This window comes from Manis javanica, chromosome 9, assembly GCF_040802235.1.
Source record: "Manis javanica isolate MJ-LG chromosome 9, MJ_LKY, whole genome shotgun sequence".
NCBI lineage: Eukaryota > Metazoa > Chordata > Mammalia > Pholidota > Manidae > Manis > Manis javanica.
In genome coordinates, this window is record NC_133164.1 from 43,272,492 (window position 1) to 43,295,882 (window position 23,391).

Here is a 23,391-nt window from a genome sequence, read left to right on the forward strand (position 1 = left end):
GCTGATTAAAATTCATCTGCCAACATGAAAGTCCCTACCTGTCCAAAAGGCACAAAAGGAGGTGGTCCACCTTCGGTTCCAATATTGCTTCTATTGTGTTTTGACAAGCTCTGTGGGAAAAATGAGTCATGAAACAGAAATTATACATAAAAAATACATCTACAACATTTACAGTGCACTAGGATTTCACTTATTTTAATAGATTCTTATAAGAAATGGGGGGAAAAGGCTTCTATAATAATTTCAAGCTATAAACAATATTTTATTCCTAACTTCAATAATTAGGCAAAGGCTCTCCCCTCATCTCCCCATACCAAAATATACATTCACATGCAATTTTAAGAACTATTTATCAAGTTGCTCCCATAATAAGAGAATAGTAAAAAATCTCAACAAAATAGTAAATTCAAAGACAACAAAGTTGGGTAACAAGAATTTCACCTTCAAAACATTAAAACTGTAATATGACATATTGCCTAGAAATTATCTTCAAAATGATTTTTAGACTGTGATATTGTGATATAATAAGAAAATATGTATCTGGCCTTCTTCCCCAGTTGCTGGAACACAGCTCCTAAAACCCCCGAAATTTCCTGAGTGACAGAGGTGAGAGGGGCATCATTCGTCATTCAAAACAAGCTCCCTGGACCATAGCTGTGTTTATTCTAATGAGGTGACTACTGATGGGCCCCTAGATAGCTCAGGGTAGGGGCTGGTTGTCAAAGGAACCAACCATGTGATTAGAAAGCTGGAGACTGAGCTAATCACTTAAGTCAATGATTTAATCAATCATGCCTAAGTTACAAACCTCCATAAAAACCCTAAACGAAGAGGTTCAGAGAACTTCCAGGTTAGTGAACACATCCATGTACCAGGAGGGTGGAACACACTAAACTCCATGAGGACAGAAGATCCTTCCTTGTGCTTCTTCATCTGGCTGTTCATTTGTGTTCTTTATAATGAACCGGTAATACTAAATTAAGTGCTTCCCTGAGTTTTGAAGCTGTCATAGCAAGGTATTGAACCTGAGCAGGTGGTCATGAAACACCCAATTTGTAACCAAAGTGGACAGAAGTGTGGTAACTTGGGAACCCCTACTTGTAATTCGCATCTGAAGTGGGTGGCAATTTAGTGAGATTGAGTCCTTAACCTGTTGAGTCTGTGCTAACTCAAAAGCAAGTAGTGTCAGAAATGAGTTAAATTTCAGGACGTCTGATTGGTGTCCACAGAGAATTGAATTGCTTGGTGTGGAAAACTACACATTAGGTATCAGAAGAGTTGTGACTAACAACAGCTCACATGGATACTGATAAAGGTGATAAAGGTTCTAATTATTTAAACAGATCAGATTACTATAGTTCGTAATATGAAGGTTGCTTTCAATTATGGTAAACTTCCTTAATAAAGTCTTATTTTTCAAATCAATTTATACTTTGAAGAAGTATTCAACTAACTGACTTTCCTTTAATAAAAATAACCTTCCAAACCCTATAATTTTAGTTTTCTTTTCTCCCTAACTTTGATTTAGGATTAGAGAGATAGCAATATATTAAGAAAATGAAAAAAAATCCTCCTAGGAAAAGCAATTTCTTACATCATAAAGTTCTTCAAAAATGTCATCATCTTTCAGTCCTCTATTCCTCCTATTTGTTTTGTTTTAAAGGTGTTAACATATATATATATATGTCAAGCACTAGTTGTCATTTAGTACATAATCTCAACGTTAAACTTTTTGTGCATTCTTAGTAATTATTATTACAGAAAATATTGAGCTTAAAATATGATGTAAAATAGTGTGAAAAATAAAGTTAAAAAGTCACCATGTGCCCTTTCAAATATTCTAGAGTTCTTGCATTATATAATAAATACTATATATTTTATGTCAAGTTATATAAGAACACTAAAACTAACAAGACTATTCAACTGACTAATCAAAGAATAACTTAAACTGTATATGAATGCAACATTTCTTTGCAAGCTGTATTTAAGATCTTACCCTATTTTCTTAAACCAATGAATGCATAATATTATCTAGGAGTCATTTCCTTAGCTTTACTTTAGATATAAGAAAGATATTATTCAAACAGCAATAAACCATTTCAATTTATATTGTAAATTCGTTAAAAAGCTTGCATAAGTTGCCAATAATAGCACCTCTAAATACACATTGTACAATTAAAAACACAGGATTTCTACTTGCCATCCTGATGAACCTACAAGACTCAGACTTAAATCTCCCTCTATAAACAACTAGAAATCTGGACATGTAAGAAACAACTGATTGAAAAAAACAAACGACAATAAGAAGTACAGAACAATAATCCCTTGAAAAAAACAAACGACAATAAGAAGTACAGAACAATAATCCCTCAGAGAAAGAGAAAAAAAAAAACAAGCGAGCTCTGTCTTCCTGCTTGGAGACATGATGCAGACAGAGAGCACTGAGTCAAGTTAAGAAAATCAATCTCATCGTTCAGACATGTTGAAGCAACTGGAAGTTGTGGGGCTGAGTTTTAGAAAAGAGGGACCAGCAAAGAAAAGAAGCTCCAGAAACCTATATATAAATTCTCTTAACTCATTGCTGAGAACTAGCTGAGCAAAAAAAACTGCCAGTTGTAACCTTCCATTTATAATAGCATCAAAAATAATAAAATACTTAGCAAACTTAAAGCTAAACTTAAGAGATCTGAACACTGAAACCGCAAAGGATTGCTAAAAAGAAATTAAAGATGATACCATGTCGCCACAGACTGGAATATTTAGTATTGTTATGATGTCAGTACTACTCAAAGTGGTCTAGAGATCCACTGCAATCCCCATCAAAGTCTCAAAAACATTTTTTGCAGAAACAGAAAAATTCATCCTAAAATTCATATGGAATTGCAAGGGACCCTGAATAGCCAAAACTATACTAAAAAAGGCCTCATGCTTCTCAATGATAAAATTTACTACAAAGTTATGTAATCAGAACAGTTTGGTACTAGAATAAAGACAGACATATAGACCAACAAAGTAAAATAGAGTACAGAAATAAACCCTTGTATATATAGTCAAATGATTTTTGATTAGGATGGTAAGACCATTCATTAGGGAAAGGAGGGTCTTTTCAACAAATGGTGTTGGGAAAACAGGATACCCACATGTAAAAGAATGAAGTTGGACCCTTCTATCATGTATAGAAATTAATTTTAAGTAGATCAAAGACATAAATTTAAAAGCTAGCCCACAAGTCTCTTAGAAGAAAACAGGGGAAAAGTTTCATGACATGGGATTTGGCAGTGATGTCTTACATATGACACCAAAAGCATAGGCAACAAAAGAAAAACACAGATAAAACTCAACATCAACAAAATTAAAAATTTTTGTGGATCAACAGACTCTATCAAGAAAGTGAGAAGGCAACTCACAGAATGTAAGAAAATATTTGCAAAATATCTGATAAAGAATGATATTCAGAAAATACCAATAACTTATAAAACCAACCAATTAAAAATGGGCAAAGGGCTTAAATAAACATTTCTCCAAAGAAGATATGCAAATGGCCAATAAATCTATGAAAAGATGCTAAACATAACTAAGCATTAGGAAAATGCAATTCAAAAACACATTGAGATTCCACTTCACACCTTTTAGAATGGTTATTATCAAGGAAACATAATGTGGGTTGGTGAGGATGTAGAGAACCTGGATCCCTTGTGCAGTGCTAGTAGTAATATAAGCGGTGCAGTAGGTATGCACAACAGTATGGCACTTACTCAAATTACACAATGAATTATCATGCGACCCAGAAATTCTACTTTAGGGTATACACCCCAAAGAACTGAAAGCAGGAACTTAAATAGATACTTGTACACCCACGTTCATAATGCATTATTTACAACAACCAAAAGGTGAAAACAACAGTCATGTATGTCAGTAGATGAATACACAAATTGTGGTATATACACACAATGGAAATCTGACACATGCTACAACATGGAGAACCCTGAAGACATGTTAAATAAAGTAACCCAGATACAAAGGCCAAATATTGTATGATTCCAGTTATATGAGGTTCTTAGACTAGTCAAATTCATAGAGACAGCAAGTAGAATGGTAATTGTCAGAGACTGGGGGAAGAGGGGATGGGAAATTACTGTTTTGTGTATGAGTTTCAGTTTAGGAACATAAAAAATCTGAAAGTAGATGGTTGTGATGATTGTGCAATAATATGAATGAACTTAATGCCACTAAATTTTACACTTAAAAAGAGTTAAAATGTTATATGTACTTTACCGCATACACACACAAAAGACATTTAAAAAATCCAGGTCTTTTTGGGAGGTTTGATAAATAAATGTATAGAACTATATAACTTTGCAAATTACATCTGGTACAAAACTCCCTAGAACCTGTCTTGTCAAACATACAAAACACCTTGAGGTTTATGTTTTTCTTTTCTTCACCTATCTATAGACAACTTGGTATAGCTACAACACCCACACATGGTTTAAAAACTGCCAATGTTCCTTTGCCCTATTTATTTACAAGAATGTTTAAAGGCCCCTTACTTACAAAATTAACTCTTTGGTTTATGATTTCTATGTGTACATTTGATTTCTATGTGTATCACCTGCCAGCTGCTCAAGTAAATGAGCTCTTCATAATTTCTACATTGCTATGGTTACCAAAACAGAAAAAATTTATAAAAACAAAAGGAGCCATAATCATATTGAGGTGTTTTTAAACTTCTTTTAATGTAAATTTTTATTGCCCGTTAACATGAAATACTAACACAACTTTCAGGAAACAAAATACAAAGATATATTATAAACCATTACAAGGACAACTATCAAACTACTAATAAACTGTGTGTGTGTGTGTGTGTGTGTGTGTGTGTGTGTGTGTGTGTGTGTGTTGTCGTGTGGTGTCAGAAAATTTCTAGGAGTGTTTAACTGACTTTATAATTAGTGAGGTTGGTTGGGAAAATTATGTAAGGTATTGATCTGATTTAAGAACATCTTACCACACTAAAAAATCTCTAATGATAATAAAAATATAGTGTATCAACTTCTGAAAGGAAAAGATCACATGAATTACATAGGATTTCTCTGTGAAATTCAAAGTTCACGAACTTGACTATTTATATAAACTATCAACCCACTTCTGAATTACATGCTTTTGTAACATTTTCAGCTAAACGATGCAATTATGCAAGGTTATCTTATACTGCATAGTACATGAGCCTAAAACGTAGCATATTCCTATTAGAAGGAATAAGTACTAAGGAATAAAAAATGTGCCTGAATCCCCTTATTAATTTTCCTCCCAAATAGAGGCACTTTCAAACTCAAAAAAATAGAAAAGAGTAACATAGCATAAAATACCAAAAGTTTTAGATATTGTTAGGCCTCTTGGCTCATTCTAGATAACATGCAAGATTTGAGGGTAGCACAAAAACATCAATTTTAGATCAGAGAATAAATAGCTTCATGTACTTTGTAATTCACTCATGTCACAACTATTTGTTATGATGTTTACTGCATGTAAGACTAAGGGCTATCACTTTGGAGAAACAGGAAGGCTCAGATCTATCACCTATTAGCTGTTTAATCATAAAATTGAAAAGTAGAGTTATTTAATAGTTCTTTATGTACATTTCTGATCTACATGGACATAACACTCCCTTATATGTTAGGAGGATTACATGATATACACATGGCAAGAGCCCAGCACAATCATCTAGAGAGTGTTCAACAGATATTCATAGAATTGAACAAAGACAAAAACAAGAATTCTGACCTTAAAAAGCTTACAATCTATTAAAGGAGACAAGAAATTAACATAATTTTAGTGCTAGGTAAAAAGTAATATGCTTTTTAACACAGGTGAACTATTCCAAGAATTTGTAAAGGAGCAGCTATTTTACTTGGTGAAAAAGCAAGGAGTTCATGTGAGCCTAAAAGCATGGGAACAATTTGGTTGTGCAGGGGTTAGCAAAAGAAAGAAACAAAATGAAAGCCATAAAAGTGGGAAAATCTTTTTTTTTTCCTTTTAAAGTATAACCAAGGAAAGCATAGAAAACCAAAGAAAGAGTAAGTAGTTCCATTTGAGTAGATGAAAATCTATGTGAAATAATTTAGAAAGTTGAAATGGTAAACTGGAACTAGGTAAACAGTCCCAAATTAAGCACTGAAATAAAAGCAGGGTGTGCTGTATACTGATAATCTTGCAGAAGTATAAAAAATAAATTAGAAGATGGGGAAAGGATATGTGGAGAGGCCAGTTAAAAAGCTACTGTAGCAGTCCAAGTAATAGATACTAGACTTAAACTATAATAATAAAGTCATGATCATTTGAAAATAAAGGGAAAAAAAATAGAACAACTATAGGAATGGCAATGAAACTAGAGAGCAAGGGATTGATACAAGATTTGACTGCAGCAGATCAACAGAATTCGCTGCTGGAAGCAAAACAGATGAATCACTAGAAAACCTAGATGACTATAAGGATGAAAATAATTATTAACGTAAATGGGGCAAACATCAACTAATGTGATTAGGAAGATAAATGCAACATGAACCCCGTCATTATAGTGAAATTCTAATCTGCTTTCACTAGTATGCATGTGTATATACAGATGAGACAAATATACATAATTATATTCAGATATAAGCACAAATACTTCTGTTTTTTGTAGAAAGAATGATACACAGATACATTACACACATTTTCATAACTGGTAGTTTGGCAGTTTAAAAAAGTAAGTAATGAGTTTAAAAATACATAATAACATTTAACAAATACTGAAAAATGACAGGTGCTTTAGAGGAACAATATGCTTAAACAAAGGCAGATAGTTTCTGTAAAGATCACTGTGTTTCATTCTATTCAACTCTGGCAGAAAAGACTAATTTTACTATTCATTATGGGAAGGTCTCCTTAATGCAATAAAAAGAGTACAGTATTTTAAAAGTTCAATCCATTCTTCCTGGTTTATACTTACTCTTTGTAATTCCCATTTCTCAATAAGGTGTTCCACTTCACCGCCAAGAACTGTGGTGTTTGTGTCATTCAAGAGCAGGAATCCATTTTTTATGTCTACAATGCCTGAGAGCTTAACTTTAGTTCCAGGTGGTGTGTTCAAGCTAAAGCAAAGCAAAAATAAGATAAAATAAAAAGAGTTCAAACGCAATGAAGCTCCTCCCCAGAACTGGAATTCAGTTTTGAACGCTGTCAAGTTCTTCATAATGCACTAATAGGAAAACTATTTTTCATGAGACTGTCTATAGTTTAAATAAAGGAAGTCTGAAGATGAAGTACAAGACTATCATTTTCCACATGCTGACAAAGAAATGAACTTCAGTTTCAAAATTTTTTTTTAAAAATGGATAATAAAAATCACACCTCACAAATTTGTGGTAAAGATAAATTAGAGTAAGACATGAAAGCACTTTTCCAACTCTGGCATGCTGAACAAATCTAAGATTTGCTATTTTTTCCTCTGAGCTTTGACTATGCATTACAAAGATAAAGTTTGTATAAAATTAGTTTCAATACAGAAAAAGATATCTGACCAGTAACAATTACAGAAATTTTACATCTTTATGAGTTACTATAATTCACAGAAAATAATGTTCTTTTTTGTTAACCATCCAGTTAACGACCAACTTTTCACTCATCTGCTGTGTTAATCCATCTCTCCCCAAATGCCTACTTATATTTTAAGTCCCAGCCTTGGCTCCCCCAACTAGAGATAATTTTCTGGATTCCTAATCTTTTCAGTTGATATATTTATTATGACTTGTATGCCTATGTGCATACCTCATTAGCATATGAGCTACTTAGGGACAAAATCTAACTCTTTTTACCTTTGTATCTCCAGCCCTGAATAAAGGCACTAGAGCACAGTGGATGCTAAATGATGTTAAATGCTTGTTCAGGAAAGAAGTATGGTCTATGATGTTACATTAACTGAAAAAGCTCAAAGGACCCAAGCAGCAAACATGTATATATAAAATGACTATGAAGGAGGGAGGGGACTTTGCCAATGTCCAGTGAAAATTCCCACCTCAGAAAATAGAGCTCAAGCTGTCCTAATTGAGACACGGAGGGAAAAAATGACACTTTCCCTTCCTTTTCATTGCTGTTTTTCATTCCAACAAGCATGACTCTAAAAACTTTTCATAGAAACACATGGAGAACAATGGAATTGAGCTTCTATCTCACACTACTCACAAAAATTAACTCAGAATGGATCAAAGACTGAAAACATTTAGACTAATACCATAAGTCTCTTAGAAGAAAATACAGGAGACAAGCTCTTAGATATTGGTCTTAGCAATAGTTTTCTTGGACATGAGCCAAAAGCACAAGAAGAGAGTAAAATTCAACAAATGGGACTATATCAAACTGAAAAGCTTCTGTACAGCAAAAGAAATGATTAACAAAATGAAAAGATAACCTACATAATTGGAGAAAAATTTTACAAATCATTTATCAGATAAGGGGTTGAGATACAAAATATATAAAGAACTTAGCTTAATAACACAAAAACCAACCAATTAAAAAATGGGCAGAAATTAAAATAGACATTTTTCCAAATAGGACATCAAAATGGCCAATAGGCATGTGAAGAGATGCTCAACATCACTAATCATCAGGGAAATGGCAAATTAAAACCACAATGAGGTATCACCTCACACCTGTTAGAATGGCTATCATCAAGTCATGATAACAGGTGCTGGTAAGGATGTGGTGAAATGGGAATAAATTGTTGGTAGGAATCTACAATTGGAACCACTATGGAAAACAATATGGAGGTTTCTCAAAAATTTTTACATAGATCTACAATGTGATTCAGCAATTCCACTTCTGAGCATATAACCAAAGGCAATGAAAACAGGACTTTGACAAGACATATGCATTCCCATGTTTATTGCAGCATTATTCACAATAGCCAAGATATGGAATCTTAGCTCAAATGCTCATCAATGGATGAATGGATAAAAAAGGTGTGTTACATATACATGATGAAATATTATTCAGCCATAGGAAAGGAGGATACCCAGTCATTTGTGATAATAACATGGATGGACCTTGAACACATAATGCTGAGATAAGTCAGAGAAATACAGGTACTGCATGATATTATATATATATACAGGCTTATTAAACCTGTAAAGAAACAGTAAAATGGTGGTTATCAGGGGATAAAGGGAAGGGTTACATCTGATGGTGTTTAAGGGTACAAACTTAGCAAATAAGCCATAGAGATTTAATAATGTACACTATAATGAATATAGACAATAATATTGTACTATAATTATATAAAGTGATAAGCAATTATGTTACAATATATAAGTGTATCAAAGTAATACTATGTATACCTTAAATTTACACAATGTTACACATCAAATTTATTCAATAAAAAGGAAATTAAAAAATGAAAGACTCATAAAAATAGCCAGAAGGATTTGGAGAATTATTCCTTGAAGAGTTCCTCCTCCTCTTAAAAAGTTGGGGTGGCACACAAACCTCTCTAGCTTCAATTATTTCCTAAGAAAACTGGTCTATAAAACTTGTCTGAAACACTAAATAGTGTGATGGACACAGCTGTTAAGGAAGGAATCATATTTACTCATAGAAATTTTTCTGGGCAATTCTTGGATGACCTTGAAAAGATTACTTTTCATGCAAGAACACCTTATATTTAGTTTTTATGATTAACATCATAGCAAGGATTAACTAATCCCATTCTTAAATATTTTCCTATACAGTTAGAGTAGAAACAGAAACTTCATTTCTTCTGAAAAATTTTAAGATGCACTTAGGAGTCCATTCCTCCTTTTCAAAATTCTTAAATTCCATTTCACTTAGTACCTTCAAGCATTCTGTAACAAATACACAAAATAAGGTGTCAAGTACCTTATTTTTGACATATGACTATATTCTACTGCTGTGCAACTTATGTGACCATCAGTCATTTGCAAACGCAGCATTCTTGGTGCAGCCTGAGATTCTTCATTATCCTTTGGTGCAGAAACGTTGCGGATTTTTTGAATTTGCAAAACACATGGACCTTCAAGCTGTCAAAACATAAAGGAATAAATATCACCTTCTAGCCACGGCTTTGTTTTCATTTACAGTATTTCTTTTTTCCTTAATTGTAAATTACATACATAGGATTTCTTTTTTTCTTGGTATTTAAAGATAAAACTTTAAAAGGGTCTCCTGAGGGGCTTTTTTCCCCATAATTCTGAATTTATTTTCAGAAAGTAACAAGAAAACTCTAGGAAAACAAAGTTATACTACTGAATTAAAGGTGTACTAAGAGATGTTTTTTGAGTCTTATGTGCACTAAATTGTTTATATATACCTCCATCTCCTCCATATACATTCAGGGACATTCTGGAATTAAATAACTTGGTAACTTTTAAAGGAATATCAAATTTACAGCAGCAGTTAAAAGGGGGTACTTTCAGTTCAAAAACATCAAGTTTAAAGTACACCCTCTTCTGGTTAAAAATGAAGAAAACAATACTCCAAAATTTAAACTATTATGTGAGTGTACTTATTTTCACATTACCTTTTTAAATGAATTAAAATATAACGCTGTATTATATGCATTCATAGTAAGAACAAGAAATGTTCTCTCACTTCAATGGCCACATTTCAATAAGAACAAAAATAAAATGCAAGGACCAACTATTTATTAAGTTAAAAGTTTTATGTAATAAAATGCTTATGGCATAATTGAGAAATGATAGTAAGGCCTGCTTACATGTCTGAAAAATAAACTTAACACAAAGTGATACTTTCCACATTACAAAATATTACACCTTTAAGTAGTATTGTACTTACACAGGAAAAAAAAGCTACCTTTTTTGTTACAGTCTTCTAAAAGCGAAACTTTTCTGTGCACATTAATTTATATTTTCAACACAGAACGATGTGATATGACTGACATTTACACTTAATTTCTCGAGTAAGCATGTCTTCAAGTTAACAAATTTCTACTCTATATTTATCAGTATTCTGCCTGCAGAGGAATAATTTAGTTATAAATGTATACCCAGAGAATATAATCAGAGAAGAAGCTAAAATTTCATCTAATTTTCAGTTATGAAAAAAATTCCAAGTTGAAACAAGTTTAAAACTTTTAACAGAAACAGATAAGCTACTAATTCAGGATAAATTTTTTTCTTTTGCTTGTTTTAATGTCATTACAATAGAGACATGTAAATTAAATCATAGGCAATTATGGTTATTCTAATTTATTCTCTTTATTTTACTCTCCCAATATTTTTAGCCTAAACATTGACAAATATCTTGCCTGGGGTGCAATACAGTCTACCAACCACATGTGACTATTTAAATTTAAATCAATTAAAATTAAATGAGATAAAAATTTCATTTTCAGTTGCACTACCCACATTTCAAAAGTTCTATATCAGGACAATACAGACACAGACTGTCTCCATCAATGCAAGAAGCTCTGTTAGGCAATCGATGATAATCTAAATCTATGTGTTCCAAAGTGAGACAAACATCCTAGGAAGTGCTCATCCATTGAAGTGTGGAAGGAAAACACTTGTTTCTATTTAATTCTTCGTAAGAAAGAAATTAAACTTTCTTAATACTTCATATGTATAGCAACAAGGGTACCCTCATTTGGTCCAGATTATATACAGATCATAAAGCATTTTTACAGAATTTGGGAAGTTCTACAACCCATGAGTGTTGACATGGCACCTTACTTGTGTGCAGTAAAATGGATATATAGACTATATTATCTAATTTTAACCATTAATGCTCACAAAATGAACAAATAGCTTTAAAAGATTACCAATGAAACAAACACAAATTGAAGATACTGCCAACAACACAAACATAGGGTGGGAACAGGATGATTTTGCTGATCTACATCTAGTTAACCACAAGAACAGAATGCAGTAGAATGTCAGGGAGGATCTCCTGCCCCTGATTCCTGATGTTTCCTAGCAAGCACCGAGTTTACCTAGTTAATTAGTCCAACTCCTGGCCTAGTCTGCCCTTTGAGTGGGTTGAACAGGGGTCCCTCCAAAAGACATGTTCACGTGGAACCTGGAAGTGCAAACTAATTTGGGAAAAGGCAGTTTGCATATACCTTTAAGGACACTATCTAGAGATGAGATCATTCTAGATTAGGAAAAGCCTGAAATCCAGTGATGAATGTTTTTATATAAGAAGACAGAAGGAAGTAAACACAGACCCAGAGCCATGTGGAGAAGGGGGCAATAAATAGAGTTACATGCCTACAAGCCAAGGAACCCCAAACTGCCCCAGAAGGAACCAATCCTGCTGACACTGGGAGTTCAGACTTCTGCCTACAGAACTGAAAGAATAAATTGCTGTTATTTTACGTCACCAAGCATGTGGTAATTCAAACAGTAGCCTCAAAGACTAATTTATCCATTTATGGAATGACTTATCTGATTGGGAAGAATATACTATATACTGGGCTCATCCTCCCCCTTTTTCTTCAGATTTAGACAGAGACCATGAGGAAGGAGATACTGGGTTGGCACTGCTGTGAGTGAGTGTACAAGCTGACCTCGTTTGTGCTTCAGTGAACGTGTCCATTTCCTCCCACTAAACCGCATCTTTCAAATTGATTTTTATCAATGATTAAGTTGGTTTTTTGGCTCATATTTGCTACACTTTATTTCTCAACTGATTCAAAACCAAAGTAGAAGAGGACGTACAATTTAGTAGGCTCTCCCAGAAACCCCAAAATCATACATAGTCTTGATAGTCATTTCTCATGAATCATCAAACTTTAAGGTGTGATTCCACAATTCAGAAATATTCTATAAATAAATCAGCAGATGTAATTATTTATTTTCATAATAATGTTTACAATATTCAGTTTATTATACTCTGTAGTCAAAAAATAGGGAAGTACTAGACCTAAATATAACACAAATACTAGAATAAAATAATACAATTCTAAGATCCTAAATCCTAACTTTAAATCTTTTAGATGTTTAACATCTAAAAATCACCTAAATGCATCCATAAAACTGGATGACAATTTCAAAATCTTTGTTCAACTAGTGTCAAGGGCAACCCCAAAGTAAAAAAGATATCAACTTTAAATGAAAGTAATATAAAATGAAGATAAATCCTTGCCCAAGATTTTTTTTATCTGATTTTCTCTTTTTCATGAATAATAAGAAACAAGTAAAACAAATTACTATAAAAAGTTTAGATAGGTAAGACGAATTTACTATTACCTCTCCAGGTAAAGATCTCTAATTCTAATCAATGATGTCAAATATCTGCCAGAAATATTATCTGTGGCCAAACATACTCATCTAGGCTTCACTGTTTCCTCTCCTTTGTCTCCTTTGGTAGATGGACACCTCTGTCATTTTAACTCCTAACTAGTCACAGGAACTGATACAGTATATCAGATTTAAACACATGTTTACTTTATTACTTTATTGATCGTATTAAATAGCATTTCTGCTTATCACTCAGATTACGCAAGGTTTAGATGACATGGAACTAGTTATCTATAGTCTGATTACCCCTACATAAACAGTTAAAATTTAGGTTTTTTTTAAGCACTCTAGAAACTAAGTTGAGACATTCTATGATACTGTGAAATACCTGCTAGCTATTTCTTTTTAATAATATTACAAATTTCCTTGAGAAATAAATTTCTCAATCTATAATGTAAGCATTGCATTCTCCATCAATTTTGGAAACAGGGCCACATACTCAGAACGAATCTATGAGTTTGATTAAGTTCTGATTAATTTTCCATCATTATTGTACAGTGAATAAAAATGAAAAGAATAAAAAATTCATCCTCCACAGTCCTTTTAAGTATTTAAAACCACAATTCATTTCATTCTTTACTCTATCACTACTTTTAAAGCATTTCCAGTGGATTCAGTAAGATTTCCTGGGACTCATTTTTTTCATCCACTCATATCAAAAGAAGTTTTTAGCTAGATTCTTCAGATCTCTACCATAGCACCCAAACAACTAGATAAATGATTCCAGAAAGCTGCCTTGGAAGAAGAAAGAGTGGTTCTGCCTATAGCTGCTTTAAAGGCATGAAGGACAAGCTTTAAGAAATAGCATTTATGATGTCCTCTTTCTTGTTACCTACTTCTTTGTTCTGTCAAAAGAACTCTTAGTATCATTTTAACAAAATTTCACTTTAATATATGGTGCAGGGCAGGAAAAAAATCAAGAAAAAAAAGTATGAATTTGCCAAACCCTGTACCATCCTAAGGATAGTATCAGACTCAAAATAACTAGAATAAAAGAGAACTGTTTAAATAATGTCAGAAATTTCAGAATATTCCTCATGTTATCTATGAAGGGTACATATGGTAAGCCTCAATTTGGAGAAGATTTTCCTCCAGAGAAGCTCTAGGTTTGCTTCTGGCAGTAACATTCAATTGAAAGCCTCAGCTTTGGGCTAGTGGAAAAGTGGAACCTTGCCAGAACTTTAACTTACTGTGAATTAGAAGCAACCCCACTAGCTCCAGGTAACCCGTCTAAAAGAAAGCATTCCTGATTCAGGTGCCCAGGATTCCCAAGCAGAAAGATCAAGAAACATGAAACTACAAAAAATATCATAAGACTCATAAGGAAACATCACAAGACATGAAAATCATTTAAAAAAATTTTTAGGCCTCTAAAGACTTGAGAATTTGGAATGATCATACCCAGACTTACATAAAATAATAAGCTTAGTCTAGAGAATTTACATAAAACTGTGAACCTAATAACTAGGAACAAATATACTTTTCAAGAAAACATACAACATATACAAATATATATCAAGCTATAATGTAATCCTCTATAGATTTTCAAAATGTATTTCTCATTCAGTTCAAACTATCTGATCACAACTATATTAGAACTCCATAACAAAAAGAAAAAAAATATTTTATAATTAAAACTAGCAAAGAAGAATCTTAATATAAACTGAAAATACTGAGAACTGAATGATAATGAAAATCCCATTATAAGAACTTTTGGGATAAAGTTAAAGCAGGGGTAGGAAAAAAATTAACTAACTTCAAGATGCTTATATTAGAAAAGAAAGAGGGAAATCAATGAGTTGAACTAGTAAGTTGAGAAAAAATAATAGAATGAACTTAAATAATGTAGAAAAAGAAAAGAGTAAAAGATAATGAAATAGTGAACTAAATATACAATAAAGAGGGTTAACAAAGTCTAGCACTGATTTTTTGCAAAGAATAATACAACTGATACTGAACAATGGACTGATCAAGAAGTGAAGAGTAAAGATGTCGATCAACAAGGTAAAGAATAATAATGACACAAACACACTCAATGGTAATGAAAAAACAATAAAAGAACTATACATAGCAATCTAAATGTCCATCAACTGACAAATGGAAAGAAATAAGTGGTATATGCATAGTATATTCATGCGATGTAATACCACTCAGCAGTAAATATGAACAAACTATGTATACACGCTACATCACTGATAACCTCAAAAACATTACACTTATTCAAAGAAGCTATATACAACAGGGTACACAAATTGTGTGATGTGAAATGTCAACAAAAGGAAAATTTAGAGAAAACATAGAATATGCAGATATATTATTAAAAATATTAAGTAAAAGGTAGCAGAATTTAAGATTGATACTTAATTATCAATTACTTGCTGTGTAGCCATAATAGAGGGAACAAACTTTTAAACTCCATTTACAACAACAAAAATTCCAGGAATAAAGCTTACAAAAGACACATGATAAAATGTTATGGATAAACTAAATAAAGGAAGAGTGACATCCAAGAATGTGTTAGAGGCAGCTCACACCAGCTCACAAGAACCTATTATGCATGTGTCTTCCCAATTTCAGTTTCAGTGATTTCAGGGAATAGCTTATAATCAGCCATAGCAGGAATCCTTATACTACAAAAGTGGCAATGCTACATATCAGGGCTTCCTTTTTTATCCTCAGAAGTCAGCTTACCAGCATTTCACTGGTAATAATAAGATATCACAAATATGTCAATTGTCTGATCTGCAGTTGAATGTAAGTTCAATCAAAACTTGATCATTTGATTCTAAAATTTATATAGGGGGTGGGGTGGAGAACAGTATAGCCTAACATGAGTAACATATTTTACAACCACCAGATTAGAAAATTTTGATGATTTCAAGTGCTACAATAGATGTGGATAAATGGAATCTCATATACTTTACTGAAAGTAATATGAATGGGTGCAACCAAGTTGAAAAATGATATGGCACAATCTTATAAATTCAACACTGACTTAATTCTGGCATGTAATAATTGAATTCCTGGTTATATTCCCTACAGAAACTCTTATACATGTGCATCAGGAAAAATCTACATGTTTGTTCCTAGAAGTACTGCATCTATTATAAAACAAAAGAAAAAGAAAAGCACTTAAATATCTATTAACAGAATGAGCAAGTAAACTGAGATTTATTTACATAGTTTAATATTGTACAGAAGAGAAAATGAATGATAATAGGTACATTCAACATGGACATATGTTAGAACTCCAATACTGAATGATAAAAGTGTTATAGTAGACAATATGCTATCATTTTATGAAACTTAAAAACAGGACATGGGGAAAAAAGATGGAGTATAAAGGCAAGGGGAAACCTCCTCCCATACATACACCAGGGAAAAAACTACAGCAAATACAACTAAACCTGAAAATGACCTGAAGACTGCAGGACAGACCATCCATACCTATGAAGAAGAGAAGACCACCTTGAGCAGAGTAAAGTGGCAAAGCCATGATGCATGGGGACCCCAACCCTTCCCCCATCCCTCCCTCCACAAACGGGAGGAAGAGGAACAGAGCAAGGTGGGGATAAGTGCTCAGAAACTCTACACACTTGGCCAAAGCTGCTCTGGGAATATGAGTCCATATTGCACTAGGTTTTGGTGATTAGCAGGACACCAGGGACAGCTGGAGCACTCTGGGAGGTTGAGACTCCAGCTGTGTGTGGAGGACAGGCATGCTTAGTCTGTCCCACTGAGACGCAAAACAGAAGTGGAAGTTTGAAAAATTTACCAGCAGTGGGAAGGGTACCAGAGGACTGAGGGCTGGCTGGAGCACTCTCAGTAGGAGAAAGGGAAGATGGACAACACTTCCCCAGCCCTCTCTTGGCCCAACAGGTCAAGCACTTGCTTCTAGGAACAAAATCAAACACTCCACCTCCCTCCTGGCAGCTTAGCCCCAGGCTTCCCTGTGTACCCACCCACCCACCTACCTGCTCAACCCAGCAATGTCAGATTTTGCTGCCTGGCTGGTAGAGGACGTCTTTCCTGGTGGTAGGCAGAGTGAGGCTTTCCCAGCTTTCTTGATCCCAGCTCAGCCCAAATGGGGGAGGCTGCAGATGTCATCTCTGAGTGCTCTTTCCTCCTCTCAGCAGACCAGCAAGCCACAGCACACCCTGCCACACGCACCTGAACCTATGAATCCCAGTGCCATGTCACATCCCCAGAGCAGCACGACTACCCTGCCCACCCAGTTAGAACAGCAGGGCCACCATTGCTGTAGGGCAGGGAGAAGGTGGCCCCACCAGAATGATCCCATCACAAGGACAACTACTTGGATCACAAAGGGTTGGATGAGGTGAACTACCATCCAAAGTGGACTGAGATAGACCACTGCCAGCAGACAGATAGAAAGGCAGCCTGCCAAAAGCTCACCAGCAACAACTAGGGCTCAACAATAAAGGAGAACCAGGCACTCGAGAGTAAAGAGTCTTGAGCTTCTGGGCACCACAGGATGCCTTCCTCATAAAGTCATTACTCTCTAGACTAGGAAGCATAGCAGATCCATCTAATGCAAAGGAAGAAACACAGAAACCCTGACAAAATGAGAAGGCAGAGGAATATGTTCCAAACAAAACTACAGGGTAAGATGCCAGAAAGAGGGCTAAATTAAATGGAGATCACCAATATTCTTGATAAAGATTTCAAAGTATCAGTCATAAATATGCTCACTCATCTCCGGAAAAGAAATGAAAACCTCAAAGAGGACTTTAACAAAGAGAAGAGTTGAAAAAGAGCCACTCAGGGCTGAAAAGTACAATAACTAAAATGAAATATACAATGGATGAAATGAATAATAGATTGGTGCAAGTAGAGAAGACAATCAATGGGATGGAAATTAGAGAACAGGAACAAAATGAACCTGAGGAACAGAAACACAATGAACCTGAGGAACAGAGAGGAAAAAATAATCTCTAGAAATAAAAGAATGCTGAGAGAGCTGTGTGACAACTCCAAACAATATTCACAATATAGGGGTACTAGAAGGAGAAGAGAGAGACAAAGGGATAGAAAGTATCTTTGAATAAATAATTTTTGAAAACTACTGCAATCTGGGGAAGGAAATAGACACTGAGGTCACTGAAGTAAGAGAGCCCCTAACAAAAGGAACTCCAGGATGAAAACACCAAGACTTATAATAATTCAAATGACAAATATTAAGGATAAGGAGAGGATATTAAAAGTAGCCAGAGAGAGAAAAAAGATTACTTATATGGAAAACCCCATCAGGCTATCAGCAGAATTCTCAGCAGAAACTTTATAGGCTAGGAGGGAGTGGCATAAAATATTTAATATATTGAAACACAAGGACCTTAAACCAAGAATCCTCTACCCAGAAAAATTATCATTCAAAATTGTAGGAGAGATTAAACACTCCCCAGATGAAAAAGGCCAAAGGAATTTATAACCACTAAACCAGCATTACAGGATATGTAAAAGGGACTTCTGTACCTGGAAATATTCTTAAGCTTAAATAGTTCATAGCAGTGAAAATAAAGTCTCAGTAATGGTACTACAAAAATTACTTACAAAGCAAGTATGAAATTAAAACAAAAGTAGTAAAACAAACTATGCACAAAATCAGTCAAGGAATAAATAAAAAGTGCAGACCATGACATATGATACATAAAGTGTAGAGAAGAAAGAGAGAAAGAAAAAAGTACTTTTAGATTGTGTTTGAAATAGAGCAACCTTCAACATAAGATAGACTGTTATGTAGTCAGGAAGCTCTCCTCGAATGTTATGGTAACCACAAACCTAAAGCCTATAATATATAAACAAAAAATTTAAAAAGAGGAATCCAACACAACACTAAGAAAACCATCAAATAGAAAGAGAAAAGCATAAGAGAGGTAGAAAGGAACAGAGGGGAGATGTAAAAACAAAAAAATTAATAAAATGACAGTAAGTATATATCTATTAATAATCACCTCAAATGTAAATGGACTGAATGCACAAATCAAAAACACAGAGTGGCAGAATGGATAAAAAACAAAACCCATCTATATGTTGCTTTCAAAAAACTCATGTCATGCACAAAGACATACACAGACTAAAAGTGAAGGGATGGAAAGATATTCCATGCAAACAATAGAAAAAAGCAACAGTAGCTTATATCAGACAAAATAGATTTCAAAACAAAGAAAGTAAGAGACACAGCAGGACATTACATAATAACAAAGGGATCAGTCCTACAAGAGGAGATAACCATTATAAATATCTATGTATACAATATAGAAGCACCTAAATATGTAAAACAATACTAAAAGAATTAAAGGGGGAAACAGATTGCAACACCTTCATTTTAGGAGACTTCAACACACCACTCACATCAATAGACAAATCAACCAGACAGAAAATAAATAAGAAAACAGAAGCACTGAACAATACATTACATAAGACGGTCTTGATGGCTATCTACCTAACATTCTACCCAAAAGAAGCAAAAATACAAATTTTTCTCAAGCATACATGGAATGTTCTCCAGAATACATCACATACTAGGCCACAAGAAGAGCCTCAATAAATTTTAAAAAGATTGAAATTGTGTCAATGTAAAGCAGCTTCTCAGCTCACAATGCTAGGAAAATAGAAATAAATTACACAAAGAAAACAAAAAGACTTATAAACACATGAAGGCTAAACAACATGCTGCTAAATAATCAATGCATCAATGGATAAATTTAAACAGAAATCAATTAATACATGGAGACAAATGAAAACAATAACACAACAACCCAAAATCTGTGGGAGGTAGCAAAGGCAGTTCTAAGAGGAAAGTACATAGCAATACAGGCTTACGTAAAGAAATAAGAACAATACCAAATAAACAGTCTAAACTCACAACTAAAGAAACTAGAAAAAGAAGAACAAATAAAACCCAAAGTTAGCAGGAGGGACACAATAAAGATCAGAGCAGAAATAAATAAAATGGATAATAAAACAGTAGAAAAAAAATCAATGAAATCAAAAGCTGGTTCTTTGAGAAACTGAACAAAAGAAACCCTTACCATAATTATCACGAAAAAAATAAGTGCATACAAATAAACAAAATCAGAAATGAAGAAGGAATAGTCACAACGGATACCACAGAAACACAAACAATTATTAGAGAATACTATAAAAATTATATACCAATCTATTGGACAACCTAGAAGAAATGGACAAATTGCTAGAAAAATACAACCTTCCCAGATTGACCCAGGAAGAAATAGAAAATCTGAACAGACCAATTACCAGCAATGAAATCGAACTGATAATCAAAAAAATCCCAACAAACAAAAATCCAGGGTCAGATAGCTTCGCAGCTGTATTCTACCAAACATTTCAAGAGGAGCAAATACTCACCCTTAAAGAATTCCAAAAAGTAGAAGAGGAGGGAACACTTCTAAATTCATTCTGAGGCCAGAATCACTCTAGTACCAAAATAAGACAAAAACACTAAAAAAAAGGAAATTATAGACCAATATCACTCATAAACACAGACACAAAAATCCTTGACAGACAACACAAAGAAATAAAAGGCATCCAGATTGGTAAAGAAGAAGTCAAACTGTTCCTGTTTGCAGATGACATGATATTGTATACAAAAAAACCCACTCCAAAACTACTAGAACTAATATCTGAATTCAGCAGAGTTGCAAGATACAAAATTAATACACAGAAATCTGTTGCATTCCTATACACTAACAATGAACTAGCAGAAAGAGAAATCAGGAAAACAATTCCATTCACAATTGCATCAAAAAGAGTGAAATACCTAGGAATAAACCTAACTAAGGAAATGAAGGACCTATGCCCTGAAAACTACAAGACACTCCTAAAAGAAACTAAAGAGGATACTAATAAACGTAAATTCATCCCATACTCTTGGGTAGAAAGAATTAATATTGTTAAAATGGCCATCCTGCCTAAAGCAATCTACAGATTCAATGCAATCCCTATCAAAATACCTATAGCATTCTTCAACAAACTGGAACAAATAGTTCTAAAATTCATATGGAACCATAAAAGACCCCAAAGAGCCAAAGTACTCCCGAGAAGGAAGAATAAAGCAGGGGAGATCTCGCTTCCCAACTTTAAGCTCTACTACAAAGCCACAGTAATCAAGGCAATTTGGTACTGGCACAAGAACAGAGCCACAGACCAGTGGAACAGAATAGAGACTCCAGATACTAACCCAAGCATATATAGTCAATTAATATATGATAAAGGAGCCATGATATACAATGGGGAAATGGCAGCCTCTTCAATAGCTGGTGTTGGCAAACAGGACAGCTACATGTAAGAGAATGAAACTGGATTACTGCCTAACTCCATACACAAAAGTAAACTTGAAATGGATCAAAGACCTGAATGTAAGTCATGAAACCATAAAAGTCTTACAAGAAAATACAGGCAAAACTCTCTTGAATATAAACATGAGCAACTTCTTCATGAACATATCTCCACAGGAAAGAGAAACAAAAGCAAAAATGAACAAGTGGGACTATATCAAATTTAAAAGCTTCTGTACGGCAAAGGACACCATCAGCAGAACAAAAAGGCATTCCTACAGTATGGAAGAATATATTCATAAATGACATATCCGATAATAGGTTGACATCCAAAATGTACAAAGAGCTCATGTACCTCAACAAACAAAAAGCAAATAACCCAATTAACAAATGGATAGAGGATCTGAACAGACAGTTCTCCAAAGAAGAAATTCAGATGGCCAACAGACACATGAAAAGATGCTCCACATCACTAATCATCAGAGAAATTCAAATTAAAATCAAAATGAGATATCACCTCACACCAGTTAGCATCAGTTTGATGCTGATGGACAGCATCAAAAAGACAAACAACAACAAATGCTGGCGAGGATGTGGAGAAAGGGGAACCCTCCTACACTGCTGGTGGGAATGTAAATTACTTTAACCTTTGTGGAAAGCAGTATGGAGGTTCCTCAAAAAGCTCAAAATAGATATACCATTTGACCCAGGAATTCCCCTCCTAGGAATTTACCCTAAGAATGCAGGAGCCCAATTTGAAAAAGATATATGCACCATGTTTATCGCAGCACTATTTACAACAGCCAAGAAATGGAAGCAACCTAAGTGTCCATCAGTAGATGAATGGATAAAGAAGATGTGGTACATATACACAATGGAATATTATTCAGCCATAAGAAGAAAACAAATCCTACCATTTGCAACAACATGGATGGAACTAGAGGGTATTATGCTCAGTGAAATAAGCCAGGCAGAGAAAGACAAGTATCAAATGATTTCACTTATCCGTGGAGCATAAGAACATAGAAAAAACTGAAGGAACAAAACAGCAGCAGACTCACAGAACCAAGAATGGACTAACAGTTACTAAAGGGAAAGGGACTGGGGAGGATGGGTGGGAATGGAGGGACAAGAGGAAAAAGGGGCATTACAATTAGCAAACATAATGTGTGGGGGGACACGGGGAAGGCAGTATAGCACAGAGAAGACAAGAAATGATTCTGCAGCATCTTACTATGCTGATGGACAGTGACTGTAATGGGGTACATGGTGGGAACTTAATAATGGGGGGAATCTAATAACCACAATGTTGTTCATGTAAGTGTATATTAATGATACCAAAAAAATAAATTAAATTAAATTAAATTGAAAAAAATATCCTCCACAAAATATTACAAAGCAAATTCAAGAAAATTATCATCCATCATGACCAAGTGTGATTTATTCCAGGGATTCAAGGATGGTATATTTGTATGTCAATCAATATCATACACTACATCAACAAAAAGGACAAAATCAATGATCATCTCAAACCATTTGACAAAACTCAACATCCATTCATGATAAAAAAAACTCTCAGCAAAATATGTATAGAGAGTACATACCTCAACATAATAAAGGCCATATACAAATTCACAGCTAACATCATACTCAAAGACAAAATGCTGAAAGTTTTTCCTCTAATATCAGGAACAAGATAGGATATCTACTCTTACCACTCTTATTCAACATAGTATTGGAGGTCCTAGCCATGGCAATCAGATAAG

At 34.1% G+C, this 23,391-nt stretch overlaps 1 protein-coding gene across 2 annotated transcripts in view; it reads right to left on the bottom strand.

Moving 5' to 3' along the window:
* TDRD3 (tudor domain containing 3) overlaps positions 1–23,391 on the bottom strand; it is a 211,316-nt gene that overhangs the window by 84,906 nt on the left and 103,019 nt on the right. For both annotated transcript variants that reach the window (XM_073212542.1, XM_073212543.1), the window contains exons 4-6: positions 9,907–10,067; positions 6,986–7,127; positions 39–110 (exon numbers count right to left, since the gene is read on the bottom strand). In XM_073212542.1, the coding sequence (XP_073068643.1) occupies positions 39–110; positions 6,986–7,127; positions 9,907–10,067 (375 nt within the window). The remainder of the gene's footprint in view (positions 1–38; positions 111–6,985; positions 7,128–9,906; positions 10,068–23,391) is intronic.